This window comes from Temnothorax americanus, unplaced genomic scaffold (genome assembly GCF_048541705.1).
Source record: "Temnothorax americanus isolate GAGA-0224 unplaced genomic scaffold, ASM4854170v1 Scaffold4, whole genome shotgun sequence".
Lineage (NCBI taxonomy): Eukaryota > Metazoa > Arthropoda > Insecta > Hymenoptera > Formicidae > Temnothorax > Temnothorax americanus.
This window is the reverse complement of record NW_027509547.1, coordinates 7,046,810-7,065,882: the sequence shown is the minus strand read 5'-3', so window position 1 is coordinate 7,065,882 and position 19,073 is coordinate 7,046,810. Positions and strand designations below refer to the sequence as shown.

General features: G+C 38.6%; 1 protein-coding gene, 1 long non-coding RNA gene and 1 pseudogene across 2 annotated transcripts in view; all 3 read left to right on the top strand.

Annotated features, from left to right (window-relative positions):
• The first annotated feature begins 1,782 nt into the window (after positions 1–1,782).
• Positions 1,783–19,073, top strand: part of LOC143902728 (uncharacterized) — a 101,630-nt gene continuing 84,339 nt past the window's right edge. Inside the window, exons 1-3 of the long non-coding RNA XR_013258463.1 lie at positions 1,783–2,178; positions 3,406–3,801; positions 3,979–4,030. This is a non-coding gene — a long non-coding RNA (uncharacterized LOC143902728). The remainder of the gene's footprint in view (positions 2,179–3,405; positions 3,802–3,978; positions 4,031–19,073) is intronic.
• On the top strand, positions 11,700–12,362 carry LOC143902468 (carnosine N-methyltransferase pseudogene; annotated as a pseudogene).
• On the top strand, positions 12,366–12,884 carry LOC143902469 (carnosine N-methyltransferase unmet-like). The gene has a single exon (XM_077415399.1). It carries the CDS (start codon positions 12,366–12,368, stop codon positions 12,882–12,884), a length of 519 nt encoding a protein of 172 aa, XP_077271525.1.

The window sequence follows — 19,073 nt, the reverse complement described above, 5'->3', positions numbered from 1 at the left end:
GATATTGCAAAAATTCAAAAAGTTTACAAAGAAAGTATGCCATGATCTATCAAAATATACTGTTAGGTAAAAGTCGGTTAAAGACCGAAATGTCTATGCACGACTACGTAAAACGTTAGTGGAGGTTCTAGACAGCACTTTCGGCAAACAACGGAGCAGCAACTCAGTAAAGGCCATTGCACGTAACAAAGTTTTACGCCTGGTCTACAATGGATGTATTAAGTCGTAAGTCGTAAGAATTGGCCAATCACAGTCGATTATTCTCCTCAAATTCGATTGTGATTGGCCAATTCTTACGACTTACGACTTAATACGTCCATATTGTAGACCAGGCTTTAGGGCCCGGACACACACTTTTTCGTAACAGTAACAGGCCGTACGTTCCCGACTCAAGCAACGCGATTGGTCGAAACTTTATTGTTACTGTTACGAAAAAGTGTGTGTCCGGGGCCTTAGTCATAATCGCAAGACCGTAAGAAAATAGACCACGCACACTCGATTATTCTTCGAGCTCAAGGAGAATAATCGACTGTGCGTGGTCTATTTTCTTACGGCCTTACGATTATGACTAAAACTTTGTTACGTGCAATAATGGCCTTAACGCGAAGCGACTTTGCAACAATATATATACATTCGACAATCCGGCAGAACAGCGCGTTTCGCATAGGGACCCGTGTATATCCAACATCGAGCTTAACTGCATCGTTCGTGCACGTCGAATGTATACGAAGGTACCACTCATTGTCAGCTTGACTAGGTTTTCGGTCTTTCTCGCGCTCCCTTCTCCTTCTTCCAGAAGGAGAGAGAGAATTAAACCACTTTAATCTTTCGCGATTCTATCACATAATAAGTATATGTATATTCTCTCAAGCCTCAACTTATTGTTAGACTGCGCGAAAATTTCAAGAGCTCGTAATTTTCAGAAATATCCGAAAATTCTCTATATTTAGTTTCAATTAGAAGATTAACGTACTAAGTATTTCTGAATTTTAAATAAAAAATTTTACTCAAATTTCTACTTTACCGTAGCTTATGCCGAGTGGCCAAATTATCACAATATTCTTTATCAAAAGCATCAAAAGCTTATTGTTAGATTCTCTCACTTTCGTAATGATTTTCGGGATAATCGATTTTGATGGACGATCAGTAATAAATGTTATATTAACTCTTTGCATCAATTTTGAAAAAGGATGTGTATACATACAATTGAACGAAACAAGTATTAATGTCTATATCAAAGATTGAATTCATATCTTTAATATAATATGCCTTTATATATTGTTAGAGAAATTTGTAAGACATATAGAACCCAATAATGGATTCGTCCATTCGTATAAGTTAAAATGGGAAAGCGAGCGATAATACAGCGAAATCCGCTTGCCAACTGTAATTATGCGATAAATACGTGTTTTCTTCTCGAATGCAAAAGTTTTAGTCAAATCTATAGTCTTTGTGAATTTATCACAGTTTTCTAATAACAAGCGTCGAATATTTAGATGCTCTCATTATTCTCTATGAAATTTCTATGAAATCTCCGCGGGAATCGCTGTATTTCTTTTCTATTTGCCGTTCGTCGCCGTCGCCAGGGAGCTTTTCTCGGAATTCAAACGCTCGAGGATCACCTCATTATTTTGGCCAATCGCGTGTTTTCGTCGTCGCGCGCCTATAGTAATTTCGGCGTAAGTACGTCGCGCCCCGCGCCCGGCCACGCGAAGGAATGTGCGCGATGTGAGGGAGGGGTGGGGAGTGGGGACGGGGAACAGTTCCCATCAGGACATCGCGCGATACGGCCGCGACGTCACAACTCACAACGCGACGTGGATTCTTCTATTAGCTTCGATCGTAATTGTATTCGGCCGCGAGTGAACGTGATGTGTGTAATAACGATATCGTATTCGCGGTATTCGTCACTAACGATTGAACGGAGAGGATCTCTCGTACCTCGCGAACTAGAATAACCGACATGGCCGCTTATCGCGAAAAGTGCGAGTTAAGTAATCGTGTTGATCGTCGTCCAGCATGGTGAGTGCGCGACGCTCGCGGAGCTGCGTCTTCTCGTCGCCGAATCTCGCGCGCATATCGGAGACGGTGGAGTTCGACCCACGATCGAGGCTGGTGCGAAAGACAAATTTTACATCGAAGTGCACATCGGAGGCATCCGAGTGCCTCGCCTCTCCTGTAAGTGCGCAACGCATTATATTCGTAACGCGAGTAATCGCGCTCGCAAATGCGATTGCCATGGACGCCACGTCGTCCCGTCCGCGTCGAGAAGATCGCACGGTTTTCGCCGCGAGCGCGATATATCCGCCATGTTTCCGGTCGGTACCGTTTTCCTGGAAGACGCTCGTCGCGGGGTCGTTTTTTTTCGGGACACGTATCAAGAGACACGGTCTGCCAAGTATACGCGGAGCGAGTTATGTATACGCGGTAACTTACGATAATTCATTCCGCGTAAATGAGTGAATTATCGTAAGTTACTGTATACAGAAGTAACGCTCGCGTAAACGTAAGCAATGGTGAGTCTGATATGGACGAATTACGATATGGTCGCGATTATTATTATCACTTTTTTGGATGATGTATCGAGGGGAGTTTCGCATGAGATACGCGCGATAGATTTCTCGGATTTGTGAAATTGGCCAGACATTCTACGATAATAATTTCAAAAATATACACGCGATTTTGTATTGAGCTCATATTTCTTCGCAGATTTCTTGCCAGCAAAGATTTTGCAATGATTTGAAACGCATAAATTTTCTGGTTAGCTCCGCTAATATCACACGTGAGTGAAATCGTAACAAATTATCGAGAAAAGTGGACGCAACGGTCCATACAGCTTCTTATTCGCTTCCTAGTTACATGCGGTGCGAGAAAAAAATTATATTATTCGTTTTGCTTCAAGGTCAAAGTTAAATTCGAATTAAACGTTGTCACGGGGACCATAATTATAATAAAATTGTTAGCGATTACGATAAATACCGATCTGAGTCGCAGTTGACGGAAATGCTAATTCGGTGCATTTTCTGTATATTCTAAACAGTACTCTGTAGAATTTGATGTATCCTGGTTTGATGTATCGCGGTTTTAGAATGAAATTATCGTCGATTTCGGAACACGGATAAAGGACACGAGCGGACCCTAAATCGAGCGGAACGTAGCTTCGCTCGTAGCATCTCCGACGTAATTCTTCCGTCGTCGTGTAATAAAGTACGCGCCACGTCGCGAGATTAATATCGAGAGTGCGCCGATGCAAAGTGTCGCGCGATCATAAGTGACGATATCGTGTTTAATTAGCGATCGCAGTCTATCGTCGTATGTTCAATCTTGTAATTTAATCGTGTATTGATATTTGGCGATCATGGAGGGTAGATACTATGTTCATGAATCGATGATTTATGATTACAGTTAAGCAAAATCCTGACAAGCAGCAAGTGTAGCGTCCACGCGACTGTTGTTCCTGGCGAGTGAAGTTGGCCATGTGATTTACGAAATTTTGTCGTGTAAGACTCGCTTGTCGCGTCTACCTGCGGGGCATCAGGGGTCGACGAGATCGTCGAGCGGATCGTACAGACATCTCCGACGTAATCCTTCCATCATCGTGTAATAAAGTACGCGCCGCGTCGCGAGATTAATACCGGGAGTGCCGTGCAAAGTGTCACGCAATCATAAGCGACGATATCGTCGATTTTCGCTCGTGAATGTCGTGAGTGAGTGCGTCGACGGAGATGCGACATCGGTGAAGGACCACGGAGTGGAGGAGCTGGCCTGGGAGGCATCGGGCAACGGCGGAACGACCGTAAGGTGAATAATATTCGTTTATTATTTTGCTGTCCCGTGGCGGATTCCGTCACTTTCTCAAGCGCAACGTGATTTGCTTTTACATTATACTCGAATCATTAATTCATTACTCGTACAATACAAATGTCGATTATCTTGGGCACTGCAATGCTTTAATGTAAAAATATTTGTATGTTTCAGATAATTTATCTGATCAACGTAGTATTACAACTCCGCTGTTGCGCATCGACTGGTGAGTGATTTTTCTATTTTAATGTCAAGGCAACAATATTATTCTACGTTCAAGAAATTTATATAACCTTAACAAAATTATATCACAAAGTTACGTTATCTAACTCAACCTAAGTGATATGTATGAATCTAAAAATTCAACTTAAGTGGTAGTAGCTTCAATTTTTTTTTAACAAAATTATTATATCACAAATTTGTGTTACCTAACTTAACTTAACCCAAATGACATGTATTTCAAAAAAAGATGTGAAATCTTTAAATTGCGCCAAATACAATATATATATATTGTATTGAAAAATAATTGTTGTGCAACTATTTTAAAAAAATAAAATTTAAGTGGTACATATCTTTGTGTTTCCATTCAAGGGTCTTCCTATTCCAACCCAAGTGATAGTAGCTTTAATTCTATTTAACAAAATTATAATATTACAAAGAATCATTTTAATCACAAAGAATTAAAGAGGTAACTGTACAAAATAAAAATATTTAATTAAAATAAAATAAATTTTTCTTCTAAAAAGAACTTGGCGCTGCTAGAATAAAGTACTAAAATTTTTGATTGAATAAAAAAACATAATTTAGGGAAGAATGTGACGGGAGTAAAAAAAGCAGCGCCAAGTTTTTTTTACAAAAAAATTTATTTTATTTTAATTAAATATTTTTATTTTGTACTGTTACCTCTTTAATTCTTTGTGATTAAAATGATTCTTTATATAATATTATAATTTTTTTAAATAGAATTAAAGCTACTATCACTTGGGTTAGAATAGGAAGACCCTTGAATGGGAATACAAAGATATGTACCACTTGGGTTTTATTTTTTTAAAATAGTTGCACAACAATTATTTTTCAAAGCAATATATAGCAATATATAAGCTCTTTGTATTTGGCGCAATTTAAATATTTCACATCTTTTTTTGAAATACATGTCACTTGGATTAAATTAGGTAACACAAATTTGTGATATAATAATTTTGTTAAAGAAAAATTGAAGCTACTACCACTTAGGTTGGATTTTTGAATTTATACATATCACTTAGGTTGAGTTAGGTAATGTAACTTTGTGATATAATTTTGTTAAGTATTACTTATCTTTCGACAAAAGTATGTCCAATCGACTACATCTCTATCATTTAATTCTAATTCATTAATCAGACATTTGTGTCGCGGTGGCTGCAGCAGTAGAAAATAGACAATAAAACGACAAATTTTAACCAGATCCATGTGTGTTCATTCAAACCATATTCCGTGGAATGCACACTAACTTTGGAATTGCATGTTACTCTTTGTTGCTCTCGACTTTTCATAACTTTATAATATGTTTTCATACAATGAAATAAGCGATTTTTGGAATTATTGATTAACACATTTTGAGATTTTGGACACTTTTGGACATTTTGGACGTTATTTTGCTACGAACGACTTTCTTCTCACACAAAAAATTTTACGAAAAATTAAAATTGTATGTCAAATTGATAAATTCGTGCAAATGCATGTTGAAAATTCAGGAAATTTTTTTTAAATTATCCAATTGACTGATGACACAGCTATATGACATATACTACGTTTACGCGAGCGTTACTTCTGTAGTAACTTACGATAATTTACCCGTTTACGCGGAGTAAATTATCGTAAGTTACTACAAAATCCCGTTTACGCGAAAGAAAATCCCGTTTACGCGAACGAATTATCGTAAGTTACTACAGAAGTAACGCTCGCGTAAACGTAGTAATACTGAGATATTTCTCTTCAGGAATTTAGTCAGGTTCAGAGGGGTGGCAGTGTGGTCTTGTAGTAAAGCGCCAGACTCGTAACCCCGAGGAACCGGGTTCGAGTCCACCTAATTACAGGAATTTTTATATTTCAAACTGCACCCCCCGCACGAGTGGGGCTCGTGCGGAGAAACTGGGCTCCCTTTCGGAGGAGACATTAAATTTGAAATTGATCGTCAAGCTTGGGGAGCTTGGAAGTTTTGAATTAGCATTGGGTGCTTTTCTGAATTAATAAACACACTATACGTCTTGTTGACAATACAAAGCACATCCTTAATTTTGGTAAGCGCCATTCTACTTTCCTCAATATATTGGGGGGGGGGGGACGCGGTCGTGCGGAACGACGACGGAACAAGTCTCTCAACGTGGAGCACGAGTTTGTTTCCGAGGGCACGGAGTTCGCGTCGCGATTGCCGAACGATTTTTCCCCGAAGGCAGCGCGAAACCGCTGTCGGCCATCTTGTCGGCGACGCTTGAATCGTAAAAAAAGAGGCAGACGAACGGTTACTCAGTAGTCGATATGCGTCACTGTGGCCCGTCGACTCCACCGTCGTCTTGTTGCCGTATCCTTGCTCGATTTCTGCATACTCGCGATTAATTACGATCGCACGCGAGCCAACGACTTAGAACACTCGATAATTGTTTGTATTCCTTCCATTCAAATTTTTCCAGTAATACATCTGCAAAACATATATTCATATACGTATCTTTAAATTATTTCGATAACATCCCGCCTTGGTTTTTTCCTAGTACTCGGCGATAGGAATTCGCTCATATACTCATGGTCATGTTATGACCATATCGATAAGGATCATATTCTCTGCTAATATCTGTATCACCTACAATTTTATTACGTTCAGCAAATAATTGATCTCGGACTATAATCTCTTGTTCAAGGTCGTTGCCTTAGCCAAATGCCTCGTCCGGTACGATGGTCGGGCTGAGGGCCCGTCGGGCCTCTCGTTTGCTGGCATGTTGCGCCGGGGATTTCTATGTAAATTGTTATGGTAATTTTATATATATATTTTGTTTGATGCGTCTTACTAAAATCACGTTTCCCTTTTCCATGAGTTTGCCTCTTAAAGGCTGAATATTCAGTTTCGACGGTTTTTGAAAGCGTTGCTGTCATTATCTTTTTTACACATTTCTTGATGCACGTCTCTCCAAATACCAAAATTCGATTCCATTTAATCTATACAAAGAGAAATAAGTTGTATGGCGCGTATAAAGTAATCAAATGTTATTTCAATATTTTTCCGGTACATAAGTAACGGAGATTTATAATAGTAAAGTTACAATGCGTATATAAATGACTGCGAAGAGATAAATTATTTACTATTTTTTGGAATTACACACTGCATATACATATATATACGATTTATTTTATTTATATTTATTTGGATTATATTATACCAGCTGAATAATATTACTGCAATGTTTACAGTACCATTATGTAATTAGTTCGGAAACAATTCGGAAAAGGTATACCTTTATCGTGTTCTGTACACAATTTCTCGTTTAAACAATCACATTTGTCACATTGTCACAAATGTTGTGGTTCACAACCTGCCGAAGGGATTTATGCAACGCATTCCGCGTGAGGGGAATTCGCGAATCGGTGGCGCGGCGACCTGTAGCGTCGTATACGCAATCGGCACCGCGAAATTTATTATCGACGTGGATAATTGGTATCCGCGCGGTATCGATCAAATTTCCAGCCGTGGGTGCGGTGCCTCGGTTGCAACTTGCCGCTCGCTTTTGCCGGCGTGCCTCGCCGCTTAAGTGCCAGGCTGCTGCCTCGCTTACTCGCGAGATAACTTGTTGCTTTCGTTTTCCCGAGGGATCGGCGAGAACGCGATCGGCGTTGCTACAACTGCGATTCAACGCAGAGTGCTTATCAAGTCATTAGGGCGCCATTATGTCCCGAGCAACGTTTGTTTAACCCGATTCTGGGACGTACTTTCGTTGCGCGCCGGCAAGAAGCGAAACAATCGCGGCGGATGGTTGATCAATTTCGGCTCTCGAGTAAAGAGCACGACGGGTCTTCGTTCGCTCGTTCGTTCATTCGAGCGTATCAAACGATGCCTGCCCGCGATATTACCGCGAGCCGCCGCTTCTCCCCCGCGACCTCCCACGTAATAATTAAAGGGGTCGTAGGTTAATTAACGGCTGGCCGAACGTTGAAAAAGTGAACGTTCGCGTACCGGAATGCATCATCGTTTTCTTTGTCGCTGCGGGGTGGCCCTGACGCGGAGAGGATAATACCGAGGATCTCGATCGATCGGCTGCATTCGATTCCTTTGCATAATTACTATTTCACGGAACTTTGCGACTCCATGGTACGTCGCTGAATTTTTCGTTAGAAACCACGTCTAGAAATCTCAGCGTAGAGACGAAATGCAAGTTGTAAAAGTCTAAACTGTCTACGAAACTTGTCAGCTCGTCTAGGTAATTTTCTTGCGATGGAGAATTAAGACATAAAAGTTAGAGCATAATTGGAGGGCTACAGCGATTCGCGCTACTTAATTTCAGGTGTGAAAAGTGGATCGTCTTTTTCAGTGCAGCTTTCGACTGCAACGTGCAATCTGCGATGATCACTTCGCTCGGAGCGACGACGATCCTCAATTATTATACTTTGTGTCTCGCCCTTTCAGATTACGAAGGTAGTGCCGCTACTTTATATCTTACTAGCCACAATTTTAGAGCCAAATTTTTTGGTCTTGCCGTTATATACATATCCCTTCCTCCACCCCTTTCTCCTCTTCCCCTTCCTCTGGAATTTAAAGCTCTTTCTAATATTTTTAACTTCCGAACATACACTTACATATCAAATGTTTTATGTGATTGCAGTTTGAAAGCTTGTTTTTTAGTGTATATATATATATATATATATATATATATATATATATGTATATATACTATCCTTAAAATAGAAAGTTAATTTTTGCTATCGTATCCATCAATGTAATGATTGAACTTTTCGCTATTATGTCAGTCTTAAATTATAAAATTTCTTATGAAGCCGGAAATTGGTTTCTTTCTTTTTCAATGTCAAGTAAGCGAACAGAGAATATTTACACATTCCTGTTATTCGTGCTCTGGCAAATTTTATGTAAAGGTGCATCAAATAAAGGCACTGATCAAAGATAAATATTTTACTAGCATAAGAATCTGGCACAAACATTTTTATGGATTCTAATTTAACTCTCAAATGTAAAATTACAACTTAAATTCTTTAAGAGTTAAGTTATCACAAAATAAAATCTAATCACAAAATTTGAAATTTATACTCATCATGTAGCCTAATAGCCGCCGTATTCATAGTCCCTTCATTGAGGAATAAGGATTCCTCGTTCCTTATTAATTATTCTACATTTTATAAATCTTCTTTGATCGATCAAGGAACCTTAAAATTTATGAAATGTAGAATAAGGAACAAGTAATCTTTTCTCAAGGAAGGTGATCTAATGATTTGTCAAAGTAATCTTTTGCATTCTCTTATTTCATTAAATACGAACACTATTATATGAGAATTATGAATTTTATTGTTCTCGCGCTAATTTCACAGCGTGCACGGCCATAAACCTTCAACGAAATCGCCGATGTCCCGACAAAGGCGAGGGTGCTTCTGTATCTCGCGTGGTGCTCCTCTAACCTCGCGAGGGTGCTGCTGTGCCTCGCGAGGCGCTCCTCTAATCTCGCGAGGCGCTCCTCTACCTCGCGAAACACAAAATGTAGCGACATATATTGCAAGATTAGCTTTTAAAATTTCTTTAGAAGCACTTCGTTTTATTAATTTATTAAACATATTATATTTTCGCGGAAATAACTATTCTGGTAACCATAATGATTTGTCAAAGTAATTTTTTTCATTTTCTTATTTTATTAAATACGAACACTATTATATGAGAATTATGAATTTTATTGTTTTCGCGCTAATTTCACAGCGTGCACGGCGATAAACCTTCAACGAAATCGCCGATGTCCCGACAAAGGCGAGGGTGCTTCTGTACCTCGCGAGGTGCTCCTCTAACCTCGCGATGTGCTTCCTCTAACCTCGCGAGGCGCTCCTCTAACCTCGCGTGGCGCTCCTCTACCTAATTTACGTGTTTCATCCTCGAAGTCGAATATCTTCTTAACTAGCTATTAAGAAGTTAATATATTATTTCTTGCTCAACATTTAGAAATTAAGGTAAAAGTACCAATACTCGGATATGTATCTATATCTGGACACCTTTATCATTTATGAGTGTAACGCGAATTAAAACCAAAAGATAAGAATATTTTTTCTTGTAGTTTGGAACTTTATTTTTATTTATGATATCTAAACGTTTATTTCCATAAATTTATATTTTTTAAAAATATCCAAACTGGTATTATACGTGTCCAGGCATTGGTACATTTATCCACTTTTAAGTGTTTGGGTATTGGTAGATACTTTTATTACCTTAATTGGATCTAAAAATTAAATAATTTCCCTCTGCACGAGCCGAAATAATTAATAAGATATTTTCTTTCTTTCTATTATATGCAAAATAAAAAGATAAACTTTATATTCTACGAATTTAGATCATTCGTTTTAAGTGGAATTAGTTCGAATTTTCATTAAAGAGTTAGATGATTTATATATGTAACAATTAAAATTAAATCCATATAATATTAATTACATCTTTAAGCTTATCGATTAAATGAGTTTTGATAAATGCATTTATCTTGCGTTTTTTCTAAATCTAGAATTTATTGGTACTTTGAAAAAAAATTTGGTTGAATTAATTGGACATCTGGCGAGAAATGAACGAACCAGATTTTTCCAATTAATGCAACCAGAAATTTTAATTAATGCAACCAGAATTTTAGTTATACAACTTGAATTCTTATTAATTCAATTATCAGATTTTGGTAGATTCAATAAGTGTTTTCTGGTGGAAAATGAACGAACCGCATTTTTTTCAGTGTATAGTATATAATGAATAGTTCACGAAAGAATTTTTAATAAAAAATAGATTACAGCGGATATACTGAATAGTTCGAGCTTCACTGTAAATCCAAGTATGCATGTTATTTCTACACGCATAAACATTTAAAAATGACTGAAACTTGTTTTACACGCTTTGTTGTGTGTTAAATTAACACGTTTAATCGTATTAATACGTTCAACCGTTTTAAATATTTAAAACGACAAGAAATGTGTAAGAAGAGCTTCAGTTAAAATAACACATTTGGATTTGCAGTGTTGTGGAAATATCGTTTTGTTAATTATACCATGTAAATGTAATTTTCATAAAAGGAAAAAAAGCGCCAAATTATACACATTTATAATATACATTAAGGCTCCTGAGTAGTTACCGCGGCCATATTGAATTTCTTGCTATCGAGGCGAGAAATGACTATTTTGTCGTGCGTGACATCTTCGTATTAAACAAATATTGTCGTCAGGTGACAGCTCCATGTGGCCAAATTAAGTAATATTTTTTATTCCAATGGAGAGTTCTATCTTCTGGCGAAACGGAGAGAATCGACCGCGATCTTCCGGGATCTGTTTGTCTCGGGCGAGCGTGCCGCACCCTCCGTGCTCCCTTCACCCCCGCGATTGACGTTTATTTCATTATAACCGCGGAAGATGTGAAAGGGGACACCGACCGCGCGATCCCGGTCAGCTGTACCCGCCGCGTCGCGTTTCCTTTCCGCTCCGACGCGCGACGCGTACGTCTCTCTCGTTTCGAGTGCAGAAGGTGCGGGCCGCGGGGCCGCTACGAGAGCGGCACCGAGAGTCCTCGAGTCCCGTTCGCGCGAACGGGCTGCTGTAAACGCGGTCCTTCGCGGGCACGGCGAGAGAGGTGGGCGTCGTTACAAAATAAGGCCCGTGCGCCGCGCGCTTCACGAGGCGGAGCGTTAAAGATGGAAGCGATGAACGTGAGCTCGCATCCCAGGAGAATGCACAACAGTTACGAGGACGAGGAGGAACGGAAGCACTTCCAGAGGATCGTTTCCGCGTTCAGATATTACAAGACGCACTCTCTGCTGAGAGTAAGAAAAACGGAGTCCTATTTCCTTAGTCTGCCGCAACATCACCAGAAGCTACTGTCGAAATACAGGGAACACCTGCAAGAGGTCAAACGGTGTATCGAATACAACGATCAGATCATAAAGCTCGTGATAAAAGATGTGGCCCATATATTCGAAAATGTCTGTCCAAACGCCGCGCAAGTTGACAACACGATAAATCTAAGGCCCGTAATGTCGGATCAGGAGAAAGTGCAAGCTACCATTAAGCAATTGGTACGAGACTGGAGCGTGGAAGGTGCTGAGGAACGAAAAGCGTGCTATCAGCCAATCGTTGACGAAATATTATGTCAATTTCCATCGGAGCTTTGTACGCCGTCGGACATACATATTTTAGTACCTGGTGCCGGATTGGGTCGTCTCGCCTTCGAGATCGCGAAGCGCGGATATACCTGTCAAGGGAATGAATCTTCCCTGTTCATGCTGTTTGCGTCAAACTTTGTATTAAATAAATGTAGAGATGTAAACTTGTATCATGTACATCCGTGGGTGCATTAGTATATGAACAACTTGAAACCCGAGCATCAAACGCAAGCGGTTTCCTTTCCCGACGTGAGCCCGAGCGATCTTCCAGGAACCGCGCAATTTTCTATGACCGCGGGTGACTTCTTAGAGGTTTATACGGAAAGCGATCATTGGGTTTGCGTTGCGACATGTTTCTTTATAGATTGCGCTAATAATGTTGTGCAATTTATTGAGACAATTTATAAGATCCTGAAGCCAGGTGGCGTCTGGATAAATCTCGGACCGTTGCTCTATCATTTCAGCGATTTACCGAACGAAGAGTCAATCGAGCCGAGTTACGAGGCCATCCGCGACGTTATTCTGGGCTTCGGCTTCCAATTGGAGAAGGAGCAGACAAAAGTGAAAACACGTTATGCTCAGAACGTTAACAGTATGTTACAGTGCGAATACAATAGCGTGTACTTTGTTTGTCGAAAACCTAACGGACATGCGGACGGTGTAAATCACAATCAGAATGGGGACGAAATTAACAGTGCGCGAGAACAAGAGAACTGATTGAAGCGTGGCGTTTTTTCTTCGGGAAGAGTTAAACGCTAAAAAGTTAATTGTTCAAGTGCACCCGTGTTTTACGAACTGTTGCTGGAAATGGTTCTGTGAGATTACGTAATATCCAAGACTTATACTTTTTCTTTCTTTTTTTACATCTTTACCCATCTCAAATATGTATGAGTTCAAAGACTCAATGTGGCGATTTGATCAACTTCATTTTGTGACAATCTTCTGTGACAATTTAACAACCTATTTTGTCGTGCGTAGAATTTTCTTATCATTAGCTCTGTACTTGTGCTATAACGTTTAACATATTCGTGAAACTCGTAAAATTGACCGAGGAGTAAGATTTGCAAGGAATACATATGCGGAGGAACATTTTCAACTCCTTTTGATAGTCGTCAAACGGCTTGTTTTCCCGTATGCTTAGGCTTTGTTTTATGGTCGTTTGTTTATTATCGAGGGAAAAGAATAGTCCTAGGTCAATTTTATAAGTATTATGAAACGAATTTTGTACCCATACTATCATTATCAATAATTTCTGCGTGGTCGACATTACTTTGTACATGAGCGTGAATAAATTGCATGTTATCTTTTTTAACCCTAGGTATACACAGTCTTATTTTGTCTATACACTTATTACACTTATACACTGTCTCGGAGACCCCATCCACATTTGTCATTGTAATCTTCAGAAACTCGATCAAGGAATAGGCCCATGTCTAATATAAAAGTCAATAGAATTAAAGTTCTAAGATATACGAGTAAAAAGAAAAGATTATATGGGACAAAAATTCAGAAACCTGAAAAAAAGAAGCTGGGTTGGGGTCTTGAAGACTTCACTGTGTATACCTACGGTTAACAAATAGTACTGTGCTGCTGCATAGCAAGGAAGAAATTGATTTAATTCATATTTTTATTTAAAAAATAGTTTACATGTAGTACACAGAAAGAATGGTTTTGGTGAAGTATCTAAAAATTTAGCTAGATACAGATTTGAAAATAATTTTGTTGATCTATCAAAATAATTATGTAGAACTTGAACTGATTGCTAAAATATCAATTTTTTACAGAATTACTATATTTCAGCGACTTACTATAATTATTTTGATGGTGTAACAAAATTATTTTTAAATCTGTATATCTGTATATCTCTAGCTAAATTTTTAGATACTTTAGCAAAACCGTTTTTTCCGTGCACAAGTGTTTTATCAGGATCTAAATATCGCTAATATATATCACTAATGTAAAATTTAGGTATATAAAAGAAGCTAGTTATTGCCATTTGTACACGCATTAGTATAATAATTTCTTCATCTGAACATTGTTGGAATATTATCGAATCATTAGAGAATTTTAATTTCTTGAGTTCGACTAAGATTCTGCGGAAAGGCAAATGTGAATAATAGATGAGAAGCAAATTTTTGAAGTTCAGGTTTTCTACTGAGATTACCCGGAAAAGGAACAGACAATATCTGAACATGTTTAAAGAAAGAGGAAGTTACGACAAATGAATTAACAACACGTAATGAGTTAATATTTATTTTAATTGGCTTAGTAAATTAGTGTGATTATGGCATTTAAAATTATCATGTGAACATTATTTGTTACGCTATATTACTTTTTATGAATCGTGGCAGAAAGGACAAAAGGTTCATGGACACATTGTTTTACGTATTGGCGCCGAACGACCCTTCTTAAGGGTTCCAAGCCCATTAAAGCATGCGATTATCTTTTACTTTAGCCGGGGAGTCGAAGTTGGCCGGCCTTGCAACGTGGGTGAAGCGGACGTGATTCCCGCCACCGTTGCGAGTCGATCCCCGGCGCCAGGCATGCTTGAAACGCACTGCGTTTAGCACAGATGGATATCCATTCACGAAATAACTTATTACTATTTATTTCTATTTTAATTTGACACGGATACTGGGGCAAGTTTTGTCGAGACCATGGATATGTCCGGACGTGTTTTGTCCTGAATAATTTTTAAAGATTGCTAATGCAATCAGCTTCGAGTTTGGATTGAATCGTTCGAGTCTGTTTTTGACTTATTCTTGGCCGTTATGTGATCCTGAGGAGAATTAGGTGCCATAAAATTTACAAAGAAGAAGAAGAAGAATTGACTACTCGTGGCACGAGTCTCGTGCGTCAAGAGGTGTAATCGTTTCTATAACCCGATAACTGACGCCTACTCTCGAGGAGCCAACTACGCAGTCACTGGGTGTGCAACTTGTCCGCACTAAACGAGTCACCACTCTCGCATCGGTGTGCAGTGGCCCGGACTATCCGAGATCCCGAGGGTGTGAAGATTCATTCTTAACTTTTTCATATTTACTGCGTGTTTTGGTGAACAAACGGATCGACAGCCGAGAGCTTCCCAGATAACCGTGCTCTTTTTTTACCTCACAACTCACCATGGAGAGCGGTACTTAGACCCGTATCATTACAAGTCCTTAGAGGCGCACTCAGATTGTCATTGACGTTACTTGGTTACTGGAGAGCGCGCCGGCCAGCCAACATCAGATCTTGCGACCGAGCCGTGATGAATCGGAAACAGTCCCATTGCAGCGTTCCAGCGAGACCACTGGGAGCCCTGGGAGGAGCTATATATTCGCATCACCAGATCAGTAACTGACTCTGATTCCAGGCCTAAACTCGTATAGGGCCTGGAATCAAGGGCCTAAGACAACCTGACTTCTCCGATACGTGTGACGTGCTCGCACCAGCATAGTTTTCAGGCCACTCGGATTTTCGGATTTTAACACGAATCCGCCACTTTTTTTCACGCTTTCTGCCACGATTCACAAGTAGTAGTTCTGCCACTGTTTGCAGCGCGGACGGGAGCGAGACCGCCGTGACCAGCGTGATTACCGGTAGTAAGTCTGACCGAGAGAACGAGTACGTGCATACGCGATCGCGTACTTAAACGCAGATCCGGCTGCCGGAATCCGCGCACGCAGAAGTGGCACAGATATGGCCGCCTCTGTAATTAAGAATAAAACATTAGAATTGTAATTATACACAGTTTTTTAAATAATTAAATTATATAATATGAAAAGAAATCGAAATGTACATCAGTTTTAGTTTTCCAGGTGCGTGGATACGGTGGTACGGCATCTGAGCCAAAATATCTGCTCGTAACTGTAAAACTGGCAAGCCTGCCTGGCTACCCTCTAAAAAAAAAAGTAGGTGGGAGAAGCGGAGAAGGGACTCTGGGGCAGTGGTGCGATTCTGTAACTCGTTATGCGCTCAGTTGTGCAGGTATACTATATGATAAAAAAGCTATGCAATATGACAATATAACGATAATACTGCATAACGAGTTACAGAATCGCAGCTCAGAGCCGTTACGAAAGATCAATATGATGTCATTAAAAATGATGTAAAGGTCAATGTTAAAATGACGTAAAGCGCCGCGCTATCGACCACCGCCACGAAACGTTGTCGCCGTCGTCATTCACAGTCTTCTTCATTATTGTCTTCCCGTTGACTTCCCCCTTCTGATATTTCCGATAGTTTCTCCAGTAAGGGGTCGATTGTGTATCTTGAAATAATGAGGTAAAAATTACAAAAGTGAGAAAATTTATTAGCGTATCTACGATTTTATTTATCAAAATATTGTAAAATCTGTTCACTTCTATAATTTCCATCTCGTTTCAAGATACACAACCGACCACCAGATGTACGCGACGGTTTATTTTATCGACGTTAAAAGTTGGCGGGAAGTCGACTTCCTGTCATGACGGAAAGTCGACTTTTAATCGGCGGTTTTTGAGACATTTGCCGACTTTAAATCGACTTGAAGTCGACTTGAAGTCGACTTTCGTCCTTAAAAAAGTCGACTTGTCTGCTAAATCAGTTTCGAGTCGAAGTAGAAGTCGACTTTTTGCTCTTAGAGATATTCAATTTAAGCTATTTTAAACCATTCTTATAAGTCGCTACTGCTACTCAATATGTCGTTAATTTAACTAAAACAATGTTAATTTAATTATTAAATTGACTATAACCAATGGAGTTAAAATAACATTTTTTGTGTTAAAATAATAAATTTTGACACACATGCGTAATTAAAAATAACAAAATGTTATTTAATTCAAGGTATTGGTTTAAATTTTTTCTTTTAATATTTAATAGCGTAGAGAACTATAGTAATTATCCCTTTAGGGGCCTATATACATAATTATGTACATAAAAAAAAAAAAAAAAAAAAAAAAAAAAAAAAAAACCTTAAAACTAAAAAAACTTATCAGAGACGTTTTTAACGGGATCGATGCGTGGCTCCTAAAGGAATAACATTTTTGATTTATATAGAGTATATAGACTAATGGTTATATGTATAGAATAATTTGTAATTAATTGTAATTGCAAACCGTTTTATCATAACACTGTAAATCCAAGTGTGTTATTTCTACACGCATAAACGTTTAAAAATGACACATTTAACTGAAGCTCGTTTTACTTTTGTTGCGTGTTAAATTAACACGTTTAATCGTATTAATATGTTCAACCGTGTTAAATAACGTCATTCAAAACGGCAAGAAATGTGTAAGAAGAGCTTCAGTTAAAATAATACACTTGGATTTGAAGTGAATTCGCCGTGTAGAAAAAGAATTTCTTATTATTTTCGTAAAATTATACATTTCTTTTTTAAATGGAAGGAAGTTACGCACGTTGCACATAACTTTCTTCAACTTTTTCATACGCCATGAATATCTGTACTTGATACATTAAATTATGCGTTTTACTCGTTGATATATTGTTGACGATAATCTTATCGTTGCATCTTTACGCATATATATAATTTCGATGCTGCGAGATTTATATCAATATTACTCGTATAACGAACTCTCTCCGTGAATATATCTCCGATTTAAGGTCGATTTAGACATAACCGTGCCGTGGCCGTAAGTACCGTTTACGGACAGAAAGATTTAGACTTGTTTCACACGTAGGTATCTGGCACCGTACTACCGATGCCGGGTATCCGATCGATTTTCTTTGTTTTCACAAATCGGCTATCGGACAAACGTGCAAATGCTCCCATATTAATCCATACACTTCGCGATCGGATACCCGGCGTCGGTAGTCCAGTGCCGGATACGTGTGAAACGGGGCTTAGTCGAATTTTATCCGTTACATCTTCGAATGTCTTCTTAATTATAGTGGCCGCCATTAGTTAGTGGAAGAGTTGCAGGCGTTTTGATGGGAGTTTTGGATAGATCTGTAAGAGAGTTCTGAAATTATTATGGACGAAAGCGATCTGGGTACTCGTTAAGGCTGCAGGAGTGCGCTATTAATACTATTTGCTTATTCCATCTTTGCTTTGCAACTAATGGGCGACAAAAATAGAATGATGTAATAGCGCTAATAGCGCGCTCCCCGAATACAGCCTAAAAAGATATTCCACTTTGAAGGTCTGCCATGAACGTCATTTGCGTTTTGATGATGATTTTTTAAAACAATTCTAAGGTTTTGCAATTTTTTACTTATCTTAACTCTAGAATTTTTTGAAAGGAATCTCAAATGAGCTACTTAGAACTCTTCTGACTTCAAAACAAAGTTTTTCATTTTTTTTAAGAATTAAAAAATTTTTTCTTTTATTAAGAACTCTATAGTACTCGTCAAAATGTTTTAGATGAGCTATTCAGAACTATTTGGTCTTAAAGTTGGGTGTGAAATTAGGACCTCATTTTTTAATTGCTTTTTTCAAAGTGTTAATCGCCGAAACTTTTTTTGTAAACATAAAAATACTCTTATACTCTTCGAAGAGAAGCTGGAACTTTAATCAGAACTATCGAATTTTAAAGTAGAAGTGCCAACTTTACATATCCATATATTGTGACTAAATATAATCTCCAAAAGTTATTGGTACTTTTGTTTCCAACTATGAACAAGGCGGCCTTGAAGGCTTCTTTCATCTGTAAGATAAGGAAGGACTATGAATACGGATATTAATTTCTTTAAAATGAAGCTGGGACTCTTATCAGAACTATGAAATTTTAATGTTGGGGTACTAATTTTACACATGATTTAAAATATTAACCTCTTATCGTGTCTGTGAAGTTGGCACCTCATTTTCAAAAATTGGAAATTTTATTAAGAGTTCCATTTGCACCCACAATAGTTCTACAGTTCCTGATGTATTTCATAAATAGTTCCGTCGATTTAGATAAAAATATAACGATTTAAAAAAATGAG